The 25637-nt window shown below is 50.1% G+C and overlaps 2 protein-coding genes across 16 annotated transcripts in view; both read right to left on the bottom strand.

The window, feature by feature from the left end:
• The window catches only part of DIP2A (disco interacting protein 2 homolog A), a 92193-nt gene extending 84266 nt beyond the window's left edge, over positions 1–7927 (bottom strand). For all 15 annotated transcript variants that reach the window (XR_013828415.1, XR_013828416.1, XR_013828417.1 and 12 more), the window contains exon 1: positions 7399–7927. Coding sequence is in view for 12 of the 15 variants with exons in the window: in XM_079921864.1 (XP_079777990.1) it covers positions 7399–7489 (91 nt within the window). In the remaining 3 variants the exon portion in view is untranslated. The remainder of the gene's footprint in view (positions 1–7398) is intronic.
• Positions 7928–20225: 12298 nt separating this feature from the next.
• The window catches only part of LOC307187415 (pericentrin-like), a 43821-nt gene continuing 38409 nt past the window's right edge, over positions 20226–25637 (bottom strand). The window contains exons 19-22 of the mRNA XM_079923452.1: positions 24770–24846; positions 23117–23240; positions 21280–21407; positions 20226–20869 (exon numbers count right to left, since the gene is read on the bottom strand). Coding sequence (XP_079779578.1) covers positions 20826–20869; positions 21280–21407; positions 23117–23240; positions 24770–24846 — 373 coding nt within the window. The 3' untranslated portion in view covers positions 20226–20825. The remainder of the gene's footprint in view (positions 20870–21279; positions 21408–23116; positions 23241–24769; positions 24847–25637) is intronic.

Below are 25637 nucleotides of genomic sequence, written 5' to 3'. Positions count from 1 at the left end.
CTGCGCCCCCCACTGAGGACGCACGTCTGTGAGGGTAGAAATTTCCGTCCTGTAACACCTCCACGCGGCCACCTCGCACACGAGTCACGGCCCGTGTGTTCGCGCGAGCTCTTCTGCGAATGGAGGAGCAGCCACGCTTTCCCTCAGCCCGGCCCTCCCCGGCCCCTCCCATCTCACGGGGCACACGCAGCAAATCATGGCGCTCAGTCCTGACTCCTGGCCACCCTCCAGCAACAGCGACAGCGATGCCCTCAGTCCTGCTCCGGACCCGCCTCCGATCCAGCCGCGTTTCAGCCCTGTAGCCTGTAGCCGCTGCCCTGCATCCGAGCACGTGCTGCCGCAGCGCCTGCCCTGCAGCTGGCCTCGGGCTCACTCTCCCTCCTCCCAGCAGCCAGGGAGTCTTTAAGGGCACCAGCGGTCAGAGCAGCAAGAGCTCCAGCGGCTCCTCAGCGCACTTGGCGCAGAAGCCCAGGGCCCAGCACACCCGCCCGGCCGGCCCGGGCTGCCTTCCTGGCCCGTCTCCCAGGGCCTGCGCCTCGCGCCGTGACTCGGCAGGCTCCCTCCTCTGCGGCCCCGGCCCAGCCAGCCCGCCAGCCGCGACTGCTCCCTCCGCGGCCACAGGGACGGCTCCTCCTGACCCAGTCTAAGGCTGCCTCCGCAAGGGCCCAACCTCCCTTTGTCTGCCAGGTGTTAACAGAAGGCAAATGGACAGGGCAAATGGCACCTTTCTTTACGACAGAGCCTGGAAGTGTAACAGGTCAATGGCCATGGCCGATACGTCGGCGGCTCTGGTGCCTGGGACACCGAGGAGAGCAAGGTGGGCTCGGCCCCTGCTCTGGTGAAGTGTCACGATGGCCAACTAAGCCAGAGCTGGCCGCGGCCAAGAGAGTCGTGAGAAGAGCAAATACGTCAGTTCAGTGCACGATGACCACCAGCTACGTGCCGGGTACCACCGCGAAGGGCAGACCATCGACCAGGGAGACGCACACGTAAACCAGAACACCAAATAAACCAGCCCTCCCAACACGGGTCTAAACCCATGACCCTGTAGGCACTTCAGGTCCTCCAAGAAGCACACATCATGACAGGATCAGACGTGAAGAGATTTAGGTGGGAAAATGGGGAGGGCCCCGGAGGAGGCTGGCGAGCTGTCGGGTGTGACTGCAGAAGGAAGAAGAAAGGCAGGCGGGTGGGGCAGGAAAAGTCCTAGACTCCAGGCAGCCCTAGGAAAGTTTCAGGCCACGTGGGGTCCTTGAGCCAAGGTCCCTATTGGGAGTCACAGCTTCCCAGGCATGCAGCAGCTGCTGTACTCCTGCGGCAGGAGTCGTGACCTCAGTTGTGGTCAGTGTGGACCCGGACCCCAGCAGGGAGGGCCCAGGGGGATCACGGCCACTGCAGCGCCGGAATCGACTGGAGTCTTGGAGCTCCACGCGGCGGGGCCAGACTCCCAGCGCACTCATCTCAGCCGCTTTTCCTCCTAGGAGTTCAGAGCAACAAAGACCACATCCTGGTTCAATGGCTCCCCGAGGCTCAGGTCAGTCCTCCCAGGGCTTCACTGAATCTGAGAAACTATTATCAAAAAGCTAAGTATTCAAGCCAATTACGGAGGATTCTTGATTTAAAACTGAGAATAAGCACCATGCGTGGGTCACTCTTCTATTAATTCAGCAAGCGCTCAGTAAAACGCCTAAAATGTGCTAGGCGCTGAGGACATGACGATGGGCAGATCAAACTTCCTCTGGAATTGCTCCCTATGAAGTGGCAAAGAAAAGCCAAACAAACAATAAACACAGAACTGGATAAATCCTGTAAGAATGACACAGTAAGTGCTACAGGGACAAAAAGAGCAGGCACCTAACTTTGAGCGGGCTGTTCTCAGAGGAAGGCAGAGCTTCAAAGAGAAAGTGAAGTTTAAACTTAAGTCTGAAAACGAAGGAAGGAATTCAACACGTACAGAGAGCTGGCAATGAACAGCATGTGCAAAGTTTTACGATATTAATGGAAATCCTAGTATTTATATTCTTTTAAAAATTTATAAATCAATATTCTTTAAAAAGACAACTGCACTAGGATGATTTGCTATAGAAAGAAAAACATTCTAAAGGGAATACACCTGAATCATGATGATGGATTTTGCGTAAAGTGGGATGGATGTACAAGCAGCTAGTCAGTAAGTACAATTTTTAAAGATTTTCAAACGTATGTTTTATAAATTGAAACATCTGATTTCCCTTAAAAATATAAACAGAAATCACATTATACCAGGCAACAGCTAAAAAAATGTTACACAAAGTAAAAGAAAAATACCTCTCATTGGTTCTCCCTATTCCAGTTCATCCTCCGCAGAAATTGCAAACTGTGCCAAACAGGAGGTTAAAGGCACTGACTCTCCAAGTGGGGAGATAGTAAAGCATCTGGAATGGCGAACCCGAGTACCAGGGGACGAAAAATGAGATGCGTTTTAGATGTTGACATCTAGGTATCTCCTTAAAAGCCCTGTTAGTGTTACGTGGTCTGGTGGTTCTCAAAGGTGTTGCCCTCAAGAACCCTTCACACTCTTAAAAATTATTGAGGACCCCAAAGAGCTGTTGTTTCTTTGTGAGTTATCAATGTTTACCATATTAGCAATTAAAACTATGCAATTTTTAACATTTAATTTAAAAAATTTTATAACAAACCTACCATGCTAACATAAGTAATATTTTAAATTAAAAAAATAATAGATTTCCAAAGCATTTAGTGAGTACAGGTATTGTTTTACTTTTACATGCGTCCTTAATATCTGGCTTCTTAGAAGACAAGTGGATTCTCATATCTGCTTCAGCATTCAGCTGGCTGCAGGATATGTGGGTTGAAGTCTATGAAGCAAATCCTGTCTGTGAAGTCTATGAAGCAAAGCCTCACACACACATGGGTTAGAAAAGGGAGGAGTATTTCAGTAGCCTTTTCAGATCACTGTGGACATTCTGCTTTATACCACACCAAAACTAGGCAAGTGGTAGTTTCTTAAATGACAGCTGCAATGTAGAATCTAAAACCTTGTCAATGAACTTTTCGTACTGCAACTTTTCGTTGCAATCTATTGGTATATCTTTGAATGGATCTCTTACCCATGCACAAATCTGTAACATGATACACTGTTCATTTGGAAAATGCTGGTTCACAGAATTACGCAGCTCTTCCTAACGTTGACACATTTCACTAAATAATATCAATAACTCACATTCATTAATATTGCCACTGATCCCGTCAAAATAAGTCTTTAAGTACTGAGAGGCTGTCAAGCTCATGGTAGCAGACAGAAGCTTTAAATTTTTATATTTTTAACTGTAGCTTGTCTGTCACTCACTTTTTCAAGTAAAAATCACGCTCCACAACAAACGTGGCCCATTTGTTCTGCAGCTCAAACTGCACAACAGAGCCGTTCACAGACTCTGGACCTCTCAGTGTGGCAGACGTGCTTTACGTGCACCTCCCATTCCTCACGAGGAGACTAGAACAAGTACTCAGGGTTGAGATTTAAGAAAGTTAACTGTTACTGCTTCAGCAAGAAAGGATATGTCTAAGTCAAAGTGGCACTGTTTCTACTGCAAGTGGGGAGGTGGTGAAGAATGCACTGATCAGTGTGATTTGGGGCCCTTGCCTCACAGTTTCTGCCAAGGCACCGGTAGTTTTATCCATCACTGCTCCTGCACCATCAGTACAAACATGGAAAACAGAAATGACGTCTTAGTATTATTATAAAAAGACAGTTTTCCCTCATAGGCCCCCAGCAACGGTCTTAGGGAGCCCGGGAGGTGTGTGAACCACTGTATGGGAACCACGGGCAGATTATTTCTAGAAGAAAACACAAGAAATGGATACCACGGGCCACATCTGGGAAGATGCCAGAGGTAGGAGGGATGCTCACTCCAGCCTACATTTCCTTTAAATTGTTTCATTTCTCTGCAATGTGTATCTACGTTCCTATTTTAATACAACATTGTACAAAGCCTTATGATCAATGGAGAAACAACGCTAAACCTGACCACTACAGCCAAAACATTACCTAGCACCCAGCAGGTACACAATAATTACTGAATGAATGAATATATATAAATAACAAACGCAAAAAACAAAAGGTGGCAAGAACTCCAAAAGAGGGGGCGGGGTGATGAGAATTCTGAGAAAGGAGCCTCATCAGAGAGGATCAGGAAAGGGTCACATAAGACACTTGGGCTGGGCTTTGACAGATGAATGGAATTTGGACATGAGAACTTTAGTATACCACAGAATATTCAGGAAGCACAACAAATGTTTATCGATGTGAAGGCAATGTCGGGCTGTCATTTTGAAAACTAGAGAATTATCAATATATCACAAATTTTAGAAATTAAAGACATTTAATGAGGAAAAACGCTTTTTGTGAAAAGAAGTCCCTTCCTCTACATCCACAAATGGAACTTTTCCCCTTTCTGGTCGACTCCATCCAGGCTGGAGCCCCTGCACTATCAAACTGCATGAAAACAAGAAACAGACTAAAGTTAAAGCTACAGAATAGACCTATTAACCAGAATGAAAAAACAGGAGTGGGATAAATGTAACCTATTGTGTAGGAATTTCCTCTCTAAACCTCTGCAGGCAACTAAAACAAAGAACAAACTTCACACCATCACCCTTGGTTTTTTGTGGGTTTTTTTTTTTTCAGGTTTACAAAAAATTTATTTGAAACAACAGAGATTTCCCACACATCCCCTACTGTTTACATCTTGTATTACTGTGGTTACATACGTTCTAACTGATGAATAAAATTGATACGTTATTATAACTGAAGTCCGCAGCTAACATTAGGGCGCACTCTTCGTGTTGTACAATCTCTGGGCTTTGACAAACGTGGAATGACTTGTATCTACCATTACTGTATTGTACAGAACAGTCGCGCTGCCCTAGAGATCCCCTGTGCTCCGCCTGTTCACCCCGTCATCCTCGTTTAAAGCAGTTCAGCAGCAACAGCCCCAAGACACTGTTCGGCACCAAAATTAGTTGTGAGGCAAATCGAAGGTAATTTCAGACAGTAATAGGCAAAGTGTAAGTGTTTGGGAATTAATTCTTCAAAAAAAAATGAAGATTATACCTCTAATAACCTCATTTTCATGCACAGACATTCTGATCCGCTTTGAGGAGCCACATACGTGAATTCTTCTGAGTATGTTCACGGGGTGGGGGGGCTTCTAAGAAGAGTGAGGCTCTGTGTACCTCCACCCGTCACCCTCAACTTCATCTGAAGAAGACCCCTGAGTCAGGACGGGCAAAGCAGCCAGGAAAGCTAGGGCGCAAGAGCACGGCTGTGCCTGTTTGCCTCTGGAATGAGAAAGTCCACAGACCTGCTCTATGGGGAGAAATGAGTGCCTCCAAAGACAAGAACCATCCCTGAGGGTGAACCCCAATTTCAACAGTCAGTGAGAATCCAGTGAGGATGCTGGAGAACAAGGCCACGTGCGAGTTATGAATAAAGGCAGGGGTGTATTTTCTCCTAGTCAAGGCCGGGTACGGGCTGAGGGGACATCGGGAAGGCTTCTCCAGGTTACCCCGGTATCTGACAATGACCCCCGTCTCCATGTGGGCAGCGTTTTGTCTGGGTTAAGCTCCCTCCTCCCTCCAACCTGCCTCGTACGATGTCATCTCGAAGTTTTAAGCAACTCCTCATTCAGACAAATGTGAGTGCCATGAAGGCACCCTATTCCGACTTGACTTTATTCTAACTTAGAAGTTGCTCTCAAACGGTGGGGGGAGGGGGGCGGGGGGAGAGACAGCACGCAGGGCAAAGGGAGACCCACTTTCTACTTCTACTTGATGAAAATATAAAAATGATAATGACAATGACATGAACTTTGGTTGCCTTAGGAGTGTGCTTCATTAATAACACCTTCCTTTAATTACGTAAATAAACCTCACCGGTGTGGGCGTGGGACAGAGGCCGGGGCTCCTGCCTCCTTGGCTGCACCGCACTCTGCTGTCCCTTCCCCTCAACACTGTCTTCTCCTTCCTCAGCTTAAGCTACGCTTCCAGGCTCCTATCCACCTATGCGTAATCTTGTACCCTTCACCCAACTGTACATCCTCTACATGTGTCTAAAATGACAGCAGCATAAAAGGATTCAATAGAGAAGCATTTCTTTTGTTGAAGTACTTGTCTTTATGTGTGTTCTGTCACACAAGTCATGAAGCTCTCAATCTTATCTGTCAACTCCTAGAAAGACCTTCAACATCCAACCACAAAACAACAAGGAATTGAGAAAATAACTAATACACTGGGGAAGAAATTAAGAACAATCTGCAAAAACATATTTGAAATTGTGTAAAATCTAAACGGCATCTATATGATTTTTCCCTCGATGAAGAACTATGACAAACTCAGGACAGTAGTTACTGTCAGAACCATTCCTAATCTGAGTTTTTCAGATTTTCCAGGAGCACCTAATCACCAAGAATTCTCAAATCCACCCTTTTCCAATTGCACTTCCATTAAAAAAAAAAAATGCCACATGTCACAGAACGTTTAAAAATTTGGATGTTGAATTCAAAGCGGTTGCATGAAAATGCTGTATTATCTGTAAAACAAAGATAACGACGGCACCTACCTCCCGAAGGCTGGTCAGCAGTCACTACAGTCCGGGGCATATTTATTAGACAGTGGTAACAAGTCACTACCCCAACCGGAGCAAAACTTGAACTGGGTTCAGACTATGGAGTAAATGACTGCTGACAGTTGAAAACGCATTTAAGTGTCAAGAACAGTTAAGCCTTTAGTTGCTTCTCTTCAACGGCTACGAGGCCTCCCTGATCCCGGACAAGAACTAACTCTGTGCGCCGACAGCCACGCGGAGTTCAGGACACGAGCCTTGGGGTAACAGACGAAGGGGTAACACCACCCACGCCTCTGAGGCCTAATCACTCAGTCTATTTTAAACAACCAACCACTTATTGAATATGCTTTTTAAATTTTTAAAAGTTCCCTAAAAGGGGCTAACAACCTCGTTCGAAGTGTTCAGTGCTTTACACCTGCTAAGGCATTAGGCTCATACGGGCGCCGAGAGGCAGGTGCTGCGACCACCCCGTCTCAGAGGAGGAAACCGAGGCACGCGGGGCTGCAGCCGGCGCGGCTGCCAGGGCGCTGACCCGCAGCCCTCGGCTGGGACAGCCCGCTCGGACAGCCCGCTCGGACAGAACGGTCATCCCCGTCCAGGTTCCCGCGCCTCAGGCCCAACCACCCAAAGCGCGGCCACCCGCCGGGCGCCGGAAGCCTGACGGGGGTCGGGGTTCGGGCGTGAGGGCCGGGCGGGGGTCCCGGGCCCGCGGAGGGTCGGGCGGGGGTCTGGGAGGAGGGCCGGGCGGGGGTCCCAGGCGCCGGGCCGCTCACCTTCCGACAGCTCCAGCTCCAGCTCGGCCAGGCTCTCCCGCACCTCGGCGGGTAACGGCACCGCCTCCAGCGGGCACCCGCGCTCGGCCATGGCCCCGCCGAAGGACGGCCGGTCGGCCGGCTCGACCCGGGCGGGGTCGGGGTCTGGGTCGGGGTCGGGCCGCGCCGAGCCGAGGCGGCGGCACTGGCGGCGGCTACGTCGCTCCCCTCTGCCCGGCGACCCGCATCCGCCCGCGGGGATCGCAGGCGGCGGGCAGGGGCGCGGCCCCGGCAGCTCCACAGAGGCGCGGGCACGAGCGCGGACGGCTCCTCTGGCGCTGCCACCGCCCCGCGCGCCCCCGACCGCCCGGCCGACCCTGTACGGAGCGCGCGTGCGCGGCGGGAAGGGCAAGACGGGTAACGCGGCGAGTCGCCTGCCAGTTGGGAGGCCGGGCCCGCCCAGCAACACCAGAGGCTCGCTCCCATTGGCCGCGAGGACGCGGCGAGGCCGCTCCGGGCTCCCATTGGGAGAGCAGGAAGAGCGTCACTCCCGAGAGGCTCTGCGCCGAGGGTTTGGATCGCCGATAGGCAGGAACGCGGGCTGGCGTCTCAGCGCGGTCACCTCAGTGTTGGGGTTGAGGGCGCGAGACGCCCCTCGTCTCAGGTGTTGGGGTCGCGGGCCTCAGGTGGGCGTCCGTCCACGGCGACCCTGCAGGCCCTGGTCTGGTGTCCGCGCGGACGCTGAGGGTTCGGGGTGCGCTGGGCTTGCGCTGGGGCGGGTGGGGGGCGTCCACACGCTTCCTCCCCAGCACGCGTGGGCCTTTTCACGACTCTCGGGAGTGAGCAGGACCCCCTGGGCACCTTTGGACGTCCTTCGTAGACGCGCTGTAACGTGTGTGTTAGCCCATGTGCTTTTTAAAACAGCCTTGGAAGGAGCTCCAGCAGCCATTTCAGACCGTGGGGTGACCTTGGGAAGTGCGAGGACAGACGTGAGGGAACTACAGACGTCCGGAGCCTTGGGGGCTGGCGGAGCTGAACTGAGACCCCCCCGCCCCCTCCACACACACACCGGGAATCCTGAGGGAGCTGATCCCCGCTGTCGGCGGGAAGCGTATCTGCCAGGTGCGACGGTGGACTGTGGTGGCCGCGAATACCCGCCCTTGTCCGCAGAGGGCCACCTTCCTAGGTCGTATCCTTCTTGAGGTGACTGAGCCGGCCTGGCCATTGGGCCCAGCGCTGAAGGCCTCTGCGAGCACGACAGGCTGCCTCCAGCTTAGCTGGGCCTGCATGGCCCTCTCCTTCCTAGGCTCAACCCTGTCTCCTTCCCCTTCCTTTCTCAGGTGTGATGCCATATAAACTTGTACCCCAAACTCACTCTCACCATCTGCTTCTGGAGAAACCATCCTGCAACAGTTGGTACCTGGGGTTTAGATGGCAGGTGATAAGATGGGGTGAATCACTCACCACTTGTGGATGGAACACTCACAGCCCCTGGCACGAAGTGATGTAATTGTTAACCTTCCACCCGTGTAGAAGAGTGAACCAGAGAAGTGAAATGAATACCCTAGAAGCCTTTTACGTACGATGGAAATATTAGCTATAAGGAAGGGTACTGGGATTGGGTAGCTATTCCTTAACACTACTGATGCCCTTAAGAGAAATAATGGACAGTGGATGGCTACCAACAGACCATTGAAAGCCATGGAGTCTCTTCAGCTGCCTGCAAAAAAAGCCTCATCTCCTGCATTGAGACAATAAAGACAAGGGCTAGGCTCAAGAATTAATATCTCAAAGATGGTAAACACCCAGCCAAGGCAGTTCTGTGATGCTAAGTTTGGGGCCCTGGTTGGGAAAATCTGGGCCCATGACACATGTCAAAGAGATCTCATATCTGGGTAGGTGCCGTCAAAGCTTCTGACCACTCCCACCCCCAAGACTGCCTTGAACCTCTGGAGCCTGCCCATGTGGCTCACCTTTCCCTACCAACCGGGCACTCCTTTCCCCAACCTGTTGGACACTAGGCATATAATTATGGTTATTTCTTAGCGTAATTCAGGTGGACTATAGCCCCCTCCCCCTCAAAAGAACATGTTAGTTTGCTAGGGCTGCAGTAACAAAGTACCACAGACTGGGTGGCTTAACAGCAATTTATCTCACAGTTCTGGGGGCTGGAAGTCAGAACGAGGTTACAGGGCTGCGAAGGAAGGATCTTCCATCCCTGCCTGCTAGCTTCTGGTGGTTTGCTGGCAATCTTTGGTGCTGCTTGGCTTGTAGGTGCATCATGCCCATCTCTGCTTTCATGTTCACATGCCTTTCTCCCTATATGTGTGTCTGTTTCTGTGTCCAAATCCTCTGTTTTTAAGGACACCAGTCATTGGATTAGGACCTACCCTAATTAATTCATCTTAATTTGATTATCTGTAAAGACCCTATTTCCAAATAAGGCTACATTCACGGGTACCAGGGGATTAGGACTTCAACATCTATTGCAGGGACACAGTTCAACCCGTTACATGTGAGAACCAGCCAACTGCCAGGAGCTAGGGAAGTCTGTGTGGGGCTGGATTATAAGTGTGCTTGGTTATAAGTGGTGGTCCCCATCATCCTTGTTTAATTCATCAGCATGACCCCTGCAGAAATCAGGAGAGAACTGGAGCGTAAAATGGGGTAGAAGACTATTATGATCAATCTTCTAAGATATGGGATTTAACGCCCAGGCAAAGACTGGTAGCAAACTCCCTGAAAGGATGCTCCTAGAATGATGCTGTATTTATTGCTATATACACACTTGGTGGCTTGAAACAAGAACCATTTATTATCTCTTTAGGTTATTGTGGGTCAGGAGATAGTGGAGATGGCTTGTCTCTGTTCTACAGCATCTGGGGCCTCAGCTGGAGCAGCCTGAAGGCCAGGGGTTGGAATGATCTGAAGATTCATTTACTCACATGTCTGACAGTTGATGCAGGAGCCTGGATTGGGGATGTCAGCCAGCATACCCACACATGGCCACTTCCTGTGGCCTAGACTTCCCCACAATGTAATGGCTGGATTCCAAGGGCAGTTGTCCAAAGACAAAGGAAAGCCATGGCCTTTTTGTGAACTAGCCTCAGGAGTCATATACCATCACTTCTGCCACTCCCTAGCTGTTAGTAAGTCTCACCTATATTCAGGGGAGAGGCATCAGACTCCTTTCAAAGGGAGAAATTTCAGAATTTGCAGATATATTTTTAAAACACTACACGTAGAAAAAGCTATGGTCCACAGTAAGCAAAGTTGAAATGACAACTGCTACAGCGGACTGATGGAAAGGAGTACAAGGGTCAGGGATGTGGGTGTGCTGAAATTTAAATACTCTGTGCTTCCTGAAGACCCACCAGATGATTATATTCCACATAAAGGCACAAATAACAAATTTTTACAAAAGTCCAAAGAAACAGACTGATGAAAGGGGTACTGATGTCACTAGTCAATGGTGGCTCACCTTTTAGGTGAGAGCTGACAGTAGGAAAGCCTGTTCCAGAACAGCATTGGGGACGATAGGATCCTAAAACAGAAGAGGCCAGGAAGCAGCACGGAACTGACAGAAGTCTGAATATTGCAAAGTACAATGGCCAGCAAGGTGTGCATGGCAGCCAAGGGAGCCTGAGCTGCAGAAATGCTTCATAAAACACAGCATCCCTAGAGGCAAAATAGATGGGCAGTTGAAGGTACTACCAGCAGAGAAAAGTCAAGGATGGATGACTAGGAAAATCAAGCTGGTTGCCCAATATAAAAAACCAGGATCCCACAGCCAGTTTCTGGACCTGAGCCAGATTTCAGACATGGAACTGAAGAGGTGGCCAAATACCAAGAAGGACCCTGCAATATACCACAAGTATACATAGAAATGAATCCCAAAGGCCTTTCCTTTGGTAACTACACCTGGGGAAAACTAGGTAGCCAAACATTTTGAAGATTGATGGACACAAGGTCTGAACTGACTTTGCACCTAAACCCCTGGATCATCACGGCTCCCCTGTCAGAGTGGCTCATGTGGTGCCCAGATCATTAATGGAGTCCTGCCCAAGGTCCAGCTTACAGTAGGTCCACTGGGTCTGTGAACCTGCTTGGTGGTCATTTCCGGGTCCCAAAGTGAATAATTGGCATTGACGTGCTTGGCAATTAACATTACACTCATTTTGGGTCCCTGACCTGTAGGGTTAGAGCTATCACAATAGGAAAAGCCAAGTGGAAACCTCTAAAACTGATCTATTCCTATCAGGATCATAAAACAACATCACATCTGGGGGTGGGAGGGATGGCAGAGATGGGTGCCTCTTTTAAGGATCTAAAGGATACAGCATGGTGGTCCCCAAAACCTTTAGTTCACCAGCATGATCCCTGCAGAAATCAGAAGGATCCTGAAGGATGAGGGTATACTGCAAACTCAACTCAGTAGCAGCCCCGAGAGTAGTCTCTGCGTCAGATGTGGTAGGTGGCTGCTAATCCAGTGTGTTCTTTTCTGTCCCTATCAGCAAAGAAGATCAGAAACATTTCACATTCACGTGGAACAAAGATGCAGTTTTGCCTGAAGCCTATGTTACCTCTCTTGCCCTCTCATAGTCCAAAGACTTCACCATCCTGAAGAACATCACATTGTTTCCATTACATCAATAACATTATAAAGATGCTGGAGACATCAGTAAGATACAGGTGCTCCAGAGAGCAGTAGATAAACCCTATGAAGATTCAGGGACCTGCTACACTTAAAATATTTTTAGGGATCCAGTGGTCAGTGGTGCCCTAAGGCATCCCTTCCAAAAGAAAAAGAATTGTTGCGTCATGCACCTTCAACCATTTTTTAATAAAGGAAGACACTGTTGGGCCTCTTCAAGTTCTGGAAGCAGCATATTCCACACATAAATACTGCTCTGGCCCAAATACTGGCTGACTTGGAAGACTTCCAGGTTTGAGAAGAGCCCAGAAAAGGAAAAGTTTCTGTCTCAGGTCAAGGCTGTGGTACAAGCAGTTCTGCTGCCTGGGCCATACGGTCTAGCAGGTGGTATTGGTGGTGGGGAACAATGCAACGTGGAGTTTCTGGCACATCTCAGCAGGAGATTGACAAAGCAGGAGCCCTAGGTTCTGTGATGCCACTTGAAGCAGAGAATTATATATGCCTTTTGAGGGAAAAAAACCATCTTGGTGTGCTTCTGTGACAGAGATGGAACATCTGACCTTGGGACACCAAGTGACCCCGCAGACAGGACTGCTTTGTGAGGTGGGTTCTGCCAAACTCACCAAGTCATCAGGTCGGTTTGGCCCAGAAACAGTCCACCACCAGGTGGAAGGAAGGAGCACATTCAAGACTGAGCATGAGACTGTTCAGAGGTCACAAGGGAGTGCAAAATAGGTGGCCCAGACCCACATGGCATCCACTGCTGTTGTATCAGAGCCTCTCTGTTCCTTCGCATCTATGACCGTATGGGGAAGCCTTCAGAGCAAGTTGACAGGTGGAAAAATCTTGAGCCTGGTTCACAGATGGGTTGGCTTGGCATGTGAGTTCAGAATGAAAGTGTACAGCAGCTACATTACAGCCTCACTCAGGGCTGGCCCTACAGACAGTGGTTAAGGATATACCCTCCCCGTGGGCAGAGCTCCTAGTCATTCCCTTTTCTGCGTAAGGAGTGGCCCAAGGTGAGAATATATATGGACACACGGGCAGTGTTGGATGGCCTGTGTGACTGGCTAAGGGTTTGGAAGGAAAACAATTGGAAAACTGGGGACAAGGAAAGCATGTGGGAAGACATACTGGGATAGGCGCCAAGCAGGATGGTCTTGGTGTAAAATATTAATGCCCACCAGAGAGCACCCATGAAAGTAATAAACCACCAAGCAGACAGAACGACGATTCAGCCAGTTGACCCTGGACAGCATCTCTTACTTGGCAACCCCTGCACTGGCATGATGCGTACAAGAACAGAGGAACAAAAGTAATGAGGTTGGAGGCTACCCGTGGGCCCAAAGCTGATCTAACCACTAGCTGACACTGAAGGTCTAACCTGCCAGTGGGAGACCAATGCTGAGCTCTGAATGTGGCTCCTTCCACTAAGAAGGTCAACCAGCCAAGTTTGCTGTATCGGAACTCTTCCATCCTGGAAGGGCCAGGAGTTTGTTTTCACAGAAATAGATTCATATTCCATATATAGGCTTGACTTCCTGCCCACAAGTTTCAGGCAACAGGGGCTTATGGAGTGGTAGTTCCTCTGGCACAGGATCCCATGTGGCATCATATCAAACACAGGATTCACTTTATGGCAAAGGAAGTGCACAGCAAGGAGTGCAAAGACCACGGGATCTGCTGCCTGACAGAGCACTGGAACAGTCAGCTAAAGGCACAGCTCAAGTACCAAATCGGAGGTAATGTTCTGCAAAGATGGGGTGGCATTCAAGACCTATATATGGCACTGTGTTCCCAAAAAGAAAGATACCTGAATCTGAAACCCAAGGGGTGGAAACAGGAGTGGTCCCACTTAACCATCACCTGCAGTGATCCACTGGGGGCTTTGTGCTTCCTGTCCTCCCAAGTTTAGATTCTGCAGGGTTAGAGGTCCTGGTCCCCAAAAGGGACACTCCCTGGGGAACACACCAAGTGTTCCATGGGATTATAAACTATGGATGATGTCCGGGAACCTTGGGTTCCTGCGTCTAGGAACCAGCAGGTGAAAGGAGGAGTCACTGTCTTGGTGACAGAGAGGGTAGGGCTGCTCCTACACTCACTGCACAACGAGGAAGAATGTGTAGAACCTGAGTGACCCACAGGGGTGTGGCTCCGTACTCCTTTGCTTATCTGCGATTGAGAAACTAGAGAATCCAACTTGCACACGCAGTGGAAGAGTCTGCCTCTTGATTTTCAGACCCCTGCAGTCTGGCTGTAAGGGAAGTACATGATACACGTGCTCCTAGTTTTAGGCATACACCAGTTTGCAACACTGCGTCCAACTTGAAAGACTGATTTCCAAGCTGGCGCTGATAGAGAGCCTTCAACCAGCCATTCCACTCTTCAGCCCAGACAGCCGCTTCCAGCTGATGGGACACATGATATTGGTTCGTAAACTTGCCCCTGTACACGAGGGCAAGGAGAGACCAAAGAGACACAGACACTCCAGATCAGCAGCTTTAATAAGCAGGGAACTTACGAGGTTTGTCCTGGCGGCCAGAAGACGAACAGATCTCCACACCCACCCGCCAGAATCTTAAGAGCTTATACAGAGGCCTTGACTGGGTTCAGTCATGCACACCTTCCAGATGGTCTCCACACCACCTTGCTCTCTCAAGGCTGCATCCTTGGGGCAGCTGCCAGTGTGGGGAGGGCAAGCGCAATGCACAACCCAAGGATGGGGAGCTGGTGGGGAGCCTCTGATGGCCCAGGGCCAGCTAACAGGTCAACCAGCGGTCATGTCCTCTCGACGACCTCCTCCAACATGGTAAGACCAGTGGATTCTACGTGTGAACTCATCCTGCACTTTCATCGCTTTAAAGTAACGCCTGCTGCTAAGAGGCAGTGTCATGCAGAGCTACAGCAACGAACAAGACGTCTCCAAGGGCACAGAGAGTGCTGTTGGCAGATGCACTGCAGACAGGGAAGCAAAGAAGTCGCACCTGGAGTGTGTCTATTCCTGGCGGGACCGACCACTGCGTCCTCTGTGATGGAGGAACCAGCTCGCCACATCAAGGTCTCAGCCCTGACCTCTGCGGTTGGCAGTTCAGGCACTGAGAAGTGGGAGAAGCCAGGAAGCCTTGGTGAGAGGAGGTCTTGTTGCTGAACCAGTGCAAGTCTCTTTTCTGCCACCTAAGGAAAGAGGCTGAGTGACACCCATAAGCAAGTCATCCTGTCCGCTGGACTGCACTTCGGCAGTGGGTGCCCTGAGGGAGGAAGGTCTTCTTACATACCCGTCCTGCAGATGACCTTGACACCACTTTGCAATCTTTCTGCCATCAAGTATTGACCAGCTGGACAGTCAGTTACTCATGAGAATGCTTATGGATCAGGAACCCAGGTCAGTTCTCTTTCCACATGGAATGGAGCATCAATGTACCATCCGAAGTTTGCCAGCTGGAAATCTTCCAAATCCCATATGCTGCGTGTGTGTGGCAACTGTCTACTTCTGGCTGAGGCCAGCACACTGTGCAGATCCAGCTGCAGAACAAACTTGTGCTTCTTCCTGTTCTGCCAACTAGTCACAGGTAACGTCTCACAAGACCACAGACGTGGCTGAGACAGTGAAACAGAAGATCCAGCACCATGAGTCTGACTACCGACCATGTCATTTACGTACGTCTTCTGATCTTCTCACGCCCAGCTCTGTGTGTACCTGTGATGGACAAACTCCTACGCTGAAATCCTGCCCACAATGGGATGGCATTGGGAGGTAGAAGCTCTGGGAAGCAGATGAAGCTGTGAGGGTGGAGCCCTCCCTTAGGGATGGGATTATTGCCCTTAAAAGAGCCACGAGTGCTTGCTCCCCCCTCTCTGCTCTCCACCACGTAAAGATACAAGGAATAATCAGCCATCTGCAACCCAGGAGAGGCCCTCACGAGAACCCCACCCTGCTGGCCCCCGCATCTTGAACTTCCAGCCTCCAGAACTGTGAGACACACATTTCTGTTGGTTATAAGCCACCCAGTTTATGGCATTTCGTTATAGCAGCCCAAGCTAAGACAATACTGTTTCTGGTTTTCAATGGAATGCTGCTGTTTACATCCAGTTTCATTATTTGTTGTACTTCTCTGGCTACTTTGGGATAAACTCTTGATATGGGTCCAGAAGTGATGGCACCTGTCCCAGGTACAATCATAAAAGGTTTTATATTTAGGCTCCCTTATCATTTTTTTTCTCAATACCAATTAGATGATCAATTCGATTTCAACTGGCAGGGACAACTTCCCTACCTTACCTGAGGGTCTTTGTTTAATATCACTTTGATGCATTAAAGACATCATGGTAATTGGTCCTAATGAGCAGGAAGAAGTACCCTAGTTGCCTTGGATGGTGAGAGGTAAATTCCATGAAAAATCAGTGGTCTGTGGACTATCATGGTCTCCCTTCCAAAGTGAATGACAAGCAGCTACGCCTCGCACTGCTCACAACTAAGAAAGGCCCAGGCCTGGCGTGTGTGGACTTTGATATGACCACATCTGGGTGTGCTGCTCCCGTCTTCTGACTGAGGAAGCTGTAGGCTGTTGGTTTCGCGAGACCTGGATAAGGACCCGCAGCTCTGATACTCAGGACAAGTTTGTAGCCGGCCAGGCAGAAGTGTGGACAGCCTGGGGACTCCACTGATGGCCGCTGTCTAACGTGGCTGTATTCTGGGACTGAGTTCTTCTTTTTTTTTTTTTAATTAATTAATTTATTTATGTATTTATTTTTGGCTGGGTTGGGTCTTTGTTGCTGCGCGCAGGCTTTCTCTAGTTGCGGCAAATGGGGTCTACCCTTCGTTGCGGTGTGCGGGCTTCTCATTGCGGTGGCTTCTCTTGTTGGGGAGCACGGGCTCTAGGCATGCGGGCTTCAGTAGTTGTGGCTCGTGGGCTCAGTAGTTGTGGCTCATGGGCTTAGTTGCTCCGCAGCATGTGGGATCTTCCCGGACCAGGGCTTGAACCCATGTCCCCTGCATTGGCAGGCGGATTCTTAACCACTGTGCCACCAGGGAAGCCCCTGGGACTGAGTCCTTAACGTAGTTTCTGTGCTGACCCCAGGTAGTGTCAGAATTGAACTGTAGGACGCTCGGGTGGTGATGGAGAGGAGGTGGTGAATGATAAGACTCAAGCGGGTCAGGAAGGCAAAAGTAAACCCCGTGAACAGATGGCCAGGGTTCCCAGAAAATTTCTCCCTCTGAGTTGTCCTTGTGCTCTGTCTACTCCTGTTCTGCATATGGACTTGCTGTCCCTGCCCAGAACCCATCTGGGGACTGCCCAAATTACTTACTCACCATCGCTGCTTCTGACCAGAAAACTCCTCTCATAGCAAAAGTGCGGCACTAGCCTTACGACCATGGGATTCCCTGACGTCAACCCAGAAGCAGTTCAGCTACTGACAGTGGGAAGGCTGCCCTACTGCAGACCCACTTATGGCCATTTCTCCCACAGCCAGAATACATCAGCCTGGGGCCATCAGAAGATGGGAAGAGCCCCTCTTACTGCTACGCCAGATAAGCCTGGAGGAATTTTTGCTTTCCATTCTGACTCTGGGCTCTGCTGTCCCAGGGGTGGGGGGAGGCTGCTGCCACCAGTGACAGTGGTCCCCCCTCTGAACCAGCAGGGATAGGGTTCCTGCATCAGCTGGTGGGATTGATCCCAATTACTGAGGGGGAGCCTGGGGGCCAGCACAACTCGAGGACAGTAAAGCCTGTATCTGTACCTGACGTCTTCACTGGGCACCTCCTCGTACTTAGTACTTCCAGGTTCGACTGTAAAAGGAAAGGAAGTCCTCTAAAAACAAGACTGTTAAGGTCTCAAATCTTTCAGAAAGGACAGTGAGGCCCAGAAAACCAGGCCTACATGGTAGAAGGAAGACTCTTTGAAACGGGGGCGCAGGCCTGGTTAATGCTTGCTCTGGACTTCTCCTCACCTCCCCCACTTGACATGACATGCTGGGTGTGTTAACTACACCAATTAGCAAAGGGCAGACCCAGCACCGAGGGAGGAGTCCGGCATTACCTGCAGAGCCTGCATCACTGAGATACGACACCTCATGGGCCTTCTTCGGTATGAAGAATGTTTGCCCCACATCAGGTGGGTGCATTTTGGTAACTAAGTATGGGTGGATGAGAACAAATTCTTCGTAGCCAAAGGGTCACCTGCCAGTGTGCTTTCAGATCAATTCTTGTCTGCTCTGCACAAGGTGCCGACTTCTGCAAGGAACTGTCCCAGGATCCTTGTCTAGTTTGGCGAACAGGAGGGCAGGAGGAGAAAGATGGGTGTCTCTCTCCCTTCCACAGTGATGCTGATGCATCTCCGCTGAGGGGTCAGCTCCTGCTGGAGGGGGGCTCTGTCCCTGTGTCCCAGGAACCGTTCTGCTGACCCGCCAGCCCCAGGGAAAGGGCTCCTCCACCATCATAATGATCAAATCCTTGTACTGGATTCCCTTAGCTGGAAAGCCTAGCGTGGTTATGTTCTCCCACCTGGACTGACACAGTCCTGTAGTTGATTAAAACGTATTGGGTCAGACTTCAGTTTGGTCATGACGTTTTTTTCATCTTTCATTATGAAAATTTTCAAAAAATAAGTAACCATATACTAACTAGATTCAATCTAGATTCAATATTTTAAAAAGATTTTGCATGTTTACTTAATCCATATATGTGTACTCTATTTCTGACAGAACCATTTCAAAATAAATTGCATTTGTTACGGCTCCTTTTTCTTAAATAATTCAGCATACAGCTCCTCAGAAAAGCAGCCTTTTCTCATATAACCATGACCACACCTAAGAAAATTAACACAAATTCCCTCAAAATCTGCTATCCAGTACATACTCAAATTTACCCCGTTAACCCCCAAAATGACTTTATAGCTGCTTTCCCCAATTTAGGAACTAATTAACTTTTGCACATGCATTTATGTCTCCTTAGTTTCTTTTTTTTTTGCGGTACGCGGGCCTCTCACTGTCGTGGCCTCTCCCGTTGCGGAGCACAGGCTCTGGACGCGCAGGCTCAGCGGCCATGGCTCACGGGCCCAGCCGCTCCGCGGCATGTGGGATCTTCCCGGTCCGGGGCACGAACCCGTGTCCCCTGCATCGGCAGACAGACTCTCAACCACTGCGCCACCAGGGAAGCCCTCCTTAGTTTCTTTTAACAAAAAACAGGGCCCTCACTTTTGTTTTCTGAGTAATGTTGTCTACTTGATGAAACCAGGCCAGTCACTTACAGAACATCCCATGTGTCTCTTTCCTCGTGGTTCTGTGTCACTTGTCCCTCCATCTGTAAACTGGGGGAGACTGTGCATCTCACACGGCATCATGCCAGGCCTGCCATGAGCCGGGGTCACAGTGGACACTCCCAGGCCCCTGCACTGTGAAAGTGGAACTTCGCCTTGGTTTTAGGACTTGTTGATGAACCCACCGTGAACTGATTATTTCGCTGGGGGCAGAATTGGTGGTTCTCTAATTGTATTGCTCCCTCTCTATTAATTAGCTGGGTGCTTTACCATGAAGAATTTCCCTCATCAGCAGGTCTGACCTGTGTTCTTCCACGAAAGGAGGGTGAATGTCTCTTTCTTTGTAATTACTAACCCCCATGGTAACAAGTTGGTGTGACGGTTACGCCCACTGGTGGCTTTAAATGGGCCCTCCCTCCCTCCCTCATTAGCTTAACGTGGATGACATGGATAGTTATGTTTTCAGTATTTGATCATCAATTTCAAACGTCTTTCTTCTGGAAAGTGAAGAGACATTTCTTGGATTCCTGCTCCCAGAGCTGGTCAAGATTTCGCTTCAATAACATCAAGCAGAAGACAGGACTCAGTGGAAAAGGTGGTAAGATTATAAAACAGTGACCTTATGGCAGTGTTGGCTAAGAAGAGGAAAATGCAGACATGCACTGGAAAGAAAAATCTAAAATAAGTACGCAAACATCTAAATAAGTAAGTCTAAGATCTAAAAATCGAAAATAAGTAAGTAGTGATCAGGAAAAAGTTGTTTTATATTAAAACCAAGCCCAGCAGAATAAATGTTATGTTCAAAGGTCCTAGAAACACAGAGATACTTATAAACATACCTTTACAACAGACGTTTGGGTAAAGGACACTGGCTAGATACCACCACCAGGTACAGATGAGCATGAGTAAAACATGAAAAGATCATAATCATGAGAAATAAATATGTAGTGACAGCATCTGACAGAAATAAAAGAAACCAAGCAAGATGAATCAATAGGCATGTGGCTATTTGTCTTACTAGTGCTTTAAGTTCCACTGAAAATTTTTGACTTACAGAAGTTCAATGTGAATTCTAAGTCTATGTTTTATTTTCTTGCCCGTGATAAAAGCAGACTGGATGAAACAAACAAAAAAAAAAAAACACAGGGCTATTCACAAACACACCAGGGCTTTAATTTTATTCTTTTTGTTTTTGTGTGTGTTTTTGTTTTAAACCAGGCTGTACACTTTAAGAAAATAAACAACAGGAAGCCATCCTCTGCTTACCCTTCGTGGGTGGGCAGGGAGGCTCGACCAACAGAGAACCGGGCAGACGCCCGTCACTCACGAGCACACAGCTACCTCATCAAGGTAAGAAGCTAAGATGTGCTGAAATCACACAGAAAATACTCCACTTGGCTTTGCAGCAAAGCGTAAGGGTGAGAGCACCTAACTGACGACACCGGGGCTGGCGCTCAGCACCACTCAGCACGCGCACATCACAAGCTCCCACAGAAAATCAAACCTCTTCCTCAAATACAATCGTCACAGGACTTTATTCACTGTTTACTCTTCTGGCAGCAGGACTTCTCTGAAGTAGAATCTAGACACAAGTAGAAATGAGGAAGCAATTTGTGAGAAGGCTTCACATCTTCTAAGAAGAATTTCACAATTTCGAAACACTATCACTGAATTAACCTTATTTTTGGTAACAATAAGAATAGCAATTAAGATACGCAGTGGTTTACATTATGAAAGTTGAGAAACGCTGGACAAACGACATCCTGTAAACACGCTCTTCATGGTCGCTGTGAGTCTGAGACACTGTGCGTCCTTCACACCCACCCCTCAGTGTCTCCACTCACAACCCTCCTTCTGATACTATTCATTATGGCCGATTAGCAGGACTGAAACTAACAAGAGTAACTAAGCTGGACCCCAGCCGTCTCCTCTCCAGGACTGGACACTCCTGGGTCACTCAGATCCCGTCAGAAGACAGAGGACTTTCATTACCTGGTGGTACGTCTCCCAGTCTTTGCTGGATCATTTCTAAATGGTGAATGTATTCCGTCAAGGAATGTTCTGGATCTTGAGAAGCAGTCAGGGATCTTTCTGATCTGGGATTTGGGGACGGATTTGATCTTCAAACATACAAACCAACAAACAAACAAAAAGAGTTGAACTCAGCAGACGGTTTGAATGCAGCCAGTGCGGAGGGGCAGTGGAGCTGGGCCTGCTGACCAGACACTCATGGGAAATGGGGTAAACTAGGCGGTTGTTACTTTCCTATATTTTCTTTACCACAGCGGAAAAATAGTAAGGGTTTTTTAAGAAATGCTACATAGTGCTTTAAAACTAACTTCTTTACAACGTCTCCAAATTAAAACAACTAAAAACTACTGTATATTATTTAATTCACTAAATCTTCACATATAAGTCTATCATCCCAACCGGATTCTGCCCAGCATCCTTCACAGGGGTCCCTTCCTCCTGGCCTCCAGCTGGGCCCAGGGAGCCCCATCTGCCTCACTGCTCACTTCCTCTCCAGGGCAGGGAGTGTCTTACCTGTGCGCCATCCACGAAAAAGAGGCCTTGGCCACCACCTATTCCTTCAAAGGTATCACCCACTCGGGAACGGGGGAGCCACAGCCAGACCGAGAGCCCCTGCCTGCCCTCCCCGAATAGAACCGGGCTTCTGGGCCCTCACGGACTCACACTGCTGCACTCCCTGCCTCGCTCTGGGACCCAAACTTTCAGAACACGTCTCTGTGAGGTACCACACACGCTGGTGGGTTCCCATCGGCAGAGACGCAGGGTGAGTGGGGACACAGCCTCGCGCACGGCGGAGCCACCCCCGCTCATCGGTCTGGCCTCCCCCATCAGGGCAGTTACGCCCGAGATCGTCACACTCTTAACACGCAACTCATACGGAGGTCTCATCACCAACCGGAGACCATGGAGCGAGAGAGCAAAGGTGAGCATTTTATCCCTGCTGGTCCGATGTCAGAGATGGACGATGCGTTCTGCTCTGACGAGCTTGTTTTAGAACCCCGGGGAAGCACGCACAGAGAGAACAGACGACATGCCTACACAAGCCGTCACATGTGTGTGACAAATACCACGGACACAGACTGAGCTTTCTGTTCACTTCACGGGTAGGTTCCAAATACTGGAGGAGTCGTAGTCAAATGAATTAAATAAATGACTTGTAATCATATTCGAGCATTTAAACAGGATTATTATTATTTGTGTTTCAGTCTGGAGAAATGGAAATGGAAATCACATCTCTCACAAGCAGCACTTGGATAAGAAATCTCACGGTCAGGAAAATGGGCTGCAAACCGTGATGAAGGTGATTAGGGCCACACCACACAGCCTTGTTACACCCAGGGCTCAGAACGTGACAGTCACAGCCGTCAGGGAAACCTTTCTTCACCTGAATTTTTAAACAAAATTCCATTCTACAATTTAACCACAAGGCCTCTTAATTATATTTTTAATTGAAAACAGTTTTTTCTCCAAATAACCAATGAATGTTTAACATTATCACTGTAACATCTCAATTGCCAAGTAAGTTGTAAGTATAAAAACACATTACGCGTGCAAAAAACCCCCAATCCCAAAGAAAAAGACTAAGTAAAGCTAACACCACGGCCTTGCATGTATGTGTGTGTGCGCGTGTCGGGGGAGGGTCACGTGTGCCTGGGGGCCCTTCCATCACAGGCGGGCCTGAGCACCCGCACAGCTCTGCCCAGGGACACCTGCGCGCGTGGCCCTGTCTCTGCAGACGGGGCCCCTGCTGACGGCTACAATCCTGCAGTGGGAAAGCAGCTGAGGCGCCACCGCTCACCTTTCCCTCCTGCGTGGGGATGCTTTTGGCACAGGGCCCCTGGCGTGGCTGGAAGACACGTCCCGGGTTGGTGGGGATGCGCGGGTGTCGGGTGGAGACTGCTGCGGCCGTGGCACCAGGAATCCTTCCCCCAGGATTATTTAGCAACGAAGGGATTAAGAAAAAAAGAAGAATGCATTTTAGTAGGGAGCCCCATCCACCAAAATTTTAAATTTACAAGCTTTTAGGAGTCTGCATGGCAATTTCAAAACGTTTAAAAAGTACTCGTTAGGGCTTCCCTGGTGGCGCAGTGGTTGGGAGTCCGCCTGCCGATGCAGGGGACACGGGTTCGTGCCCCGGTTCGGGAAGATCCCACATGCCGCGGAGCGGCTGGGCCCGTGAGCCACTGGCCGCTGAGCCTGCGCGTCCGGAGCCTGTGCTCCGCAGCGGGAGAGGCCACAACAGTGAGAGTTCCGCGTACCGCAAAAAAAAAAAAAAAAAAAAAAGTATTCGTTATAAAAACTGTATTAAAAAAATCTCTAGAAGAAACCTGAGGGTTTTTGTTTTTTGTTTTTTAAATGTATTTATTTAGTTAGTTAGTTATTTGGCTGCGTTGGGTCTTTGTTGCTGTGTGCGGGCTTTCTCTAGTTGCGGTGAGCAGGGGCTACTCTTCGTTGTGGCGCGCGGGCTTCTCATTGCAGTGGCTTCTCTTGTTGCAGAGCACAAGCTGTAGGCGCACAGGCCTCAGCAGTTGTGGACCGCGGGCTCTAGAGCACAGGCTCAGTAGTTGTGGCAAACGGACCCAGCTGCTCTGCAGCATGTGGGATCTTCCTGGACCAGGTATCGAACCCGTGTCCCCTGCATTGTCAGGCGGATTCCTAACCACTGCGCCACCAGGGAAGTCTGAAACCTGAGTTTTGAGCACCTGCATTTCATTCCTGCAAGGCCAACCCTGACCCCCGTGTCTGTGTGGGCAGCGCCCTGGAGAAGCACTCAGCACCCTGATGGAGTGAGCACGGCGCCAGGTGGGCCTGGGGTGGGTCTCCTGCACCCAGCTCTGAGGAGTGGGAAGGGCAGAAACCCCGGCGACCATCAGGTGCAGCCGGGGGGCAGCGGGTGTGGGGGGACCCCTCCTGAAGAACCTTGAAGCCAGCTGATTCCGAGACGTAAGGATTCACACGTGGAAATCAAAGGGGACTGGCACCACCAGGGAAGCCCAGTGGCCATGAAGGGTGCTGCCCACTGCAGCTCCCCCAGGCAGCCCAGCTACACCTGGGCAGCGGCCCGTCAGATGGGGCAGAGGACGACCGCAGCCTGGACGGGACTGAGGCAGAGGAGGCAGTGGTGCTCCCAGGAGACGTGCACAGTGTGAAGTAGAACTTCACTCCATTTGGGAGAATGAAAAAGCCTTTTCACTGAAGATAAGCTATTTGTCGATACATTTAGCATTTCTGTAGTTTTCAATCATTATTACGCTCCTCTGAACCACTTTTATTCATCAACATTAACTGTATAAACTTGTGCTTGTTTCCAAAATAAAAACCACTTTCCTTCAAAAACCCTTTGCCTCCGGACAAGCGCACTGGCTGAATTACTGGTTTCTTATCGTGCTTTGCGATCTCCCACCAGGCGGACACTAAAGAAGCCCATGGGGGGGGGTGGCATGGGAGGTACCTGGGCGGGGTGCTCGGCCCGGCGCTAGGGCTCCTCTGCCATCTACTTGTTGCCATTTCTTAACCAAAAAGCGTAACCTACAAAAAAAGATAGAAAACATTGAAAACTAGAGCGAAACAGGACTGAAAAGAACCAAGAAAATCCAGACGTGATGGGACCATGGAGTGAGAGCACGGCCCTCTACCCGGGCAGCCGCCAGCACCTTCCCGGCCCCGCCCCCGGACCCTGGGCCCCCGGGCCCCCGACCCTGCCCCTCCACTCCCAGACCCGCCAGCTGGGGTCTGTCTGGCTCACTGCACTCCCTTCCATCGCTAACGCACTTGACGGGCCCCGGACAGCTGGGGGAAATGGAGACCCTCGCCCTCCACGTGGTGACGGGAGGTGCAGTGGTGTAGGGGCCCCTAGACCCCTCTCCTTGACGGCCCCCAGCAGCTCCCTCACAGCAGTGCTGCCTCTGAGACCCAAAGCCCAGAAGGCACCTCCACTTCGCATTGGTGGAAAGATGGAGGCAGAGTTTGGGGCTCTCCCCGCCCCAACCCAGCATCTGACAAACTTCCTGGCACGGGGCATGTTCCCCGAAAATACAGAACAGATGGAAGGACAGGTGACAGACAGAGTGACAGGCAGGTGGGTTGACAGTCTGTGGTCCGGAAAACTCAGAGGGAGGGAGGGCGCTAAGTGCCCGGAGGCCGGAGGAGGCCTCCACCCTGCGGGAGCTCCTGGCAAGTGTGTGGCTGGACCGTGTGTGGTGCTGGGTCTCTGAGGGCAATGGGACCCACACTGCCTTTTGTGGTGCAGTCCAGGGAAAGGCCGAGGGGGCCCAGCCCACCCTGCTGTGCCTGGTCCCACAGACGGAGGTGCGTGCGGC

The sequence above is a fragment of the Stenella coeruleoalba genome, assembly GCF_951394435.1.
Source record: "Stenella coeruleoalba genome assembly, chromosome: 5".
NCBI lineage: Eukaryota > Metazoa > Chordata > Mammalia > Artiodactyla > Delphinidae > Stenella > Stenella coeruleoalba.
The sequence above is the reverse complement of the archived record's forward strand: the minus strand, read 5'-3'. Positions and strand labels throughout refer to the sequence as shown.